At 50.5% G+C, this 3,629-nt stretch overlaps 1 protein-coding gene across 1 annotated transcript in view; it reads right to left on the reverse strand.

Annotated features, from left to right (window-relative positions):
* Positions 1 to 2,133: 2,133 nt before the first annotated feature.
* Positions 2,134 to 3,629, reverse strand: part of IGFBP6 (insulin like growth factor binding protein 6) — an 18,821-nt gene continuing 17,325 nt past the window's right edge. The window contains exon 4 of the mRNA XM_015423332.1: positions 2,134 to 3,265. Coding sequence (XP_015278818.1) covers positions 3,149 to 3,265 — 117 coding nt within the window. The 3' untranslated portion in view covers positions 2,134 to 3,148. The remainder of the gene's footprint in view (positions 3,266 to 3,629) is intronic.

Consider the following 3,629-nt stretch of genomic DNA (forward strand, 5'->3'; position numbering starts at 1 on the left):
ATACCATGCTGCATCATGCCTGTTATTAAGTCTTTGTATTCATGGCAGAATTGTGGAAGACAGAGCAACCTTAGCTCGCTTCCGTAGAGGACACCTCATTTGCACCTGAGTAGCCCAGTTCTGTGAGATCACAGGGGCGCTTCAAAATACAGGAAAAGACAGTTTCCTTGGCTTCCATAATAAATCAGATTCACCAAGTAGCCGCAGCAGCGTTCGCTTTTTCTCTACCCAACCTGTCCTGGGTAGGAGGGGCCCCAGTTATACACACCCTGTTTCCCCGAGCAGTCTGCACTTGTAGGGCCAGGATTATGTGGCTTCGTTTAAGTTTGGGTGGGAAATCACGATAGCCTTGTGCTTTTATGCTCTGTTTGCATACAGAACATGGAAGGACAATGAGAGCGGTGGGTGTGCAGCTACAGCATCTTCTTTTAGCACCTCACCACCAGCCCAGTTTTCAGAGTTCTTCTGCAGGCCCCATTGTATTACTGCAGCAGGGCCCCCCCCCCAAATCTAACCGCACAAGCCCTCCTCCATTTTTAGCTAATAATATGGAAAGGTGTTTTCTTACAGTAGATGTTGCTACTGTCCTCTCAAAGTTGTAGGAATTTAACATTTTTCTCTCGCCCTTCCTTCAAGGAGCTCTGGGCAGAGTACACGGCCCCCCTCCCACTTTATCCTTGCAGTAGAAGAAGAGGAGATTGGATTTAAACCCTGCCCTTCACTTGGAGTCTCAGAGCGGTTTACAAACGCCTTTCCCTTCCCCTCCCCACAACAGACACCCTGTGAGGTGGGTGGGGCTGAGAGAGCTCTGACAGGAACTGCTCTTTTTCAAGGACAGCTGTGCCAGAGCTTGTGACTGACCCAAGGTCACATCAGCAGGTGCAAGTGGAGGAGTGGGGAATCAAACCCGGTTCTCCCAGATTAGAGTCTGCACACTTAACCACTACACCAAACTGGTTAAGTGGTGGGATAATGGTCTTTCCTCATTTGTCTCCCACTGTTTCATGGTAAAGCCAACCCACTCCCAGCTGCAGAGAGCCACGGTGTCCTAATGGTAAAGCTTCAGACTTAGAATCTGGGAAATCCAGGTTCGAATCCCCACCTGTGCCACGGACGCTTGCTGGGTACACTTGAGTCAGTCATGCACACTCAGCCTAACCTACCTCAGAGGGTGGTTGTGAGGATAAAACAGAAGGGAAAAGATATAAGCCACTTTGGGTCCCTGTTGGGGTGAAAGGAAGGATATAAAGAAAAAATCTGGAAGGGAGCCCTGCTAAGCACAAAGAAGCTGATGGAGAGCTACCTTATTTACTTCATTTATACAATTTTTTTTTTCTACAACAAGGAGGTAGATCAGTTTACATTATTCTCCTCTCCTCCACTGTACCCTCAACAAACAACCCTGTGAGGAAGGTTAGGCTGAGTGTGTGGGCCTGGCCTAAAGTCACCCAGCAAATTTCCAAGGCAGAGTGGGGATTTGAACCCGGGTCTCGCAGCTCCTTGTATTTAACAACTAACACCACTTCACATCTTTAACCACTACGCCACTCTGGCATTCTTTGTGGAGCAGGTACTGTCCCAATCATAGCTATTTGATCCCTCACTGAAAACCAGGCCCTGTATCAGCTCAAGTGTCATGATTAGAGTGATTAACTCTTGACACCTTCAGCAAAGACATCTCCCAGGGCTCTTTTTGTAGAAAAAGCCCAGCAGGAACTCATTAGCATAATAGGCCACACCCAACAGCAGGAACTCATTAGCATATTGGGGCCACACCCCTGACAGCACAACTCATTAGCACATTAGGCCACACCCCCATGTTACCAGAAGTGTGCTCATCCAGCCACACCCACCTTTTGCTTGTTATTCTGTTGACCTTGTTTGTTGTCAAAACCCAGGGCCTTTTTTTGTAGCAGGGACTCCTTTGCATGTTAGCCCACACACCCCTAATGTAGCCAACCCTAATGAGTTTCTGCTGTTGGGTGTGGCCTATTATGCTAATGAGTTCCTGCTGGGCGTGGCCAACTTGGGAACCAGCCGGAACTCCGTTCCTGGGCGTTCCTGCCCCAAAATAGCCCTGCCATCTCCCTACGTAGAGGCAACAAAAGAAAAGTCAAGAGCAGCAGAGGGGATGGGAATTAACAGGTTTATTAAAAGCCACTGGTAGTGAAACAGAAGCAAAACAAATATTAACTCTCTCTCTCTCTCACACACACACACTTTAAATTAAAGCAAGTTACAAAGGAAACCCATAATGTTTGGTACCTGAGTGGGAAAGTGCTTCCGGCCCTCCCCTCAACAGTTCCCACCCCCACAGCTGGCTGTCACTACGGTGTGTTTCAGGGAGCGTGACAGAATGTCCTCAAGAGAGCTGGTGAAGCCGGGAAGACCGTGAGGAACCAGGAAGGTGCTTGTCTAAGTTCCCCTCACACAACTGAAGCCATGAGTTGTGTTGCTACAGCAACTAAGCCTGACACCACACATCCCCTTTTTACCACCTTGTTCCTGTTCTCTGTGCTGGCAACCACACAAGGGCCTTCTCTTTGACAGGTACCCCCTTTTCCCTTTTATACCCCTTCTTTCCTGAGGTCTCCAAGGAAAATCCCCATCTCAGTCCACCAACGTCTGCCCCGTCCCACTACTTCTCAGTTGTCTCTCGTGCCAGAAATACGGCTGGTATTTGCTGAAGCCCGATCCCCTCCCCCTTTAAGCATACAGCCCCTTCCCCTGCATCTCTTATGGCCCAATGCTGCCTTCTGTGCAAACACAACCTTGAGAGCGACACCCAGCATCTAGCTACACTGGCATCCCGAGTGCTAAGTGTGCATCCACCCGGCAAGTGCCAGGACATCTTAGCATCTTTCCACCCCAGCCACCTCTAGCTTGTTTGATAAAGCGTCTGCAGTCATGCGCTTGGAAGCCTCCCCACCCGCCATCGGCCAGGGTGATACCAGCCCCTGGGTCTTGTGCCCTTTGTTGGGCTGTTGGCCAGAGGAGACCACTGCGCCAGGGTTGTAGCAGGGAACCCAGGACTCCAGCAAGATGGCAATCGCGCAATAAATTTAAAGTGAACACTCTTGTTAGAGCAGAGAGATCCTTGGTCCAGAGTTTCTGCTGCTGGAACGCAGCAGTGTCCCCTCCGCCTGGCTCAGTCACTACTACTAGGCAGTAGGCAGAGAGGGTTTTCCTCCAGGCCTTCCAGCCGATGGCCTCTCTTGTCCACGCACCAGCACTGGCCTCTCTTCTGTCCTTTGGATGCTCGGCACTGCAGGAGGGGAAGGAGAAGAGATTGGATTTACACCCCGCCCTTCACTACCCAAAGGAGTCTCAGAGCAGTTTACAATCTCCTTCCTCTCCCCACAACAGAAGCCCTGTGAGGTAGGTGGGGCTGAGACGGCTCTTGAGAGAACAGCTCTCTGAGAGAACTTGTAACCGACCCAAGGTCACCCAGCTGGCTGCACGTGGAGCAGTGGGTGATCAAACCCGGTTCTCCCAGATTACAGTCCGCGCTCCTAAGCGCTACACCAAACTGATGTAGTTAACAGGAGACGGGCGAAACACAAGCCCTCCCCGCTTCCATCCAGTGGCAAAACCAGCTTTCTGGGTTAATTTGGATACTGAGAAACAAA

Source organism: Gekko japonicus, unplaced genomic scaffold, assembly GCF_001447785.1.
Source record: "Gekko japonicus isolate JY-2015 unplaced genomic scaffold, Gekko_japonicus_V1.1 scaffold1492, whole genome shotgun sequence".
NCBI lineage: Eukaryota > Metazoa > Chordata > Lepidosauria > Squamata > Gekkonidae > Gekko > Gekko japonicus.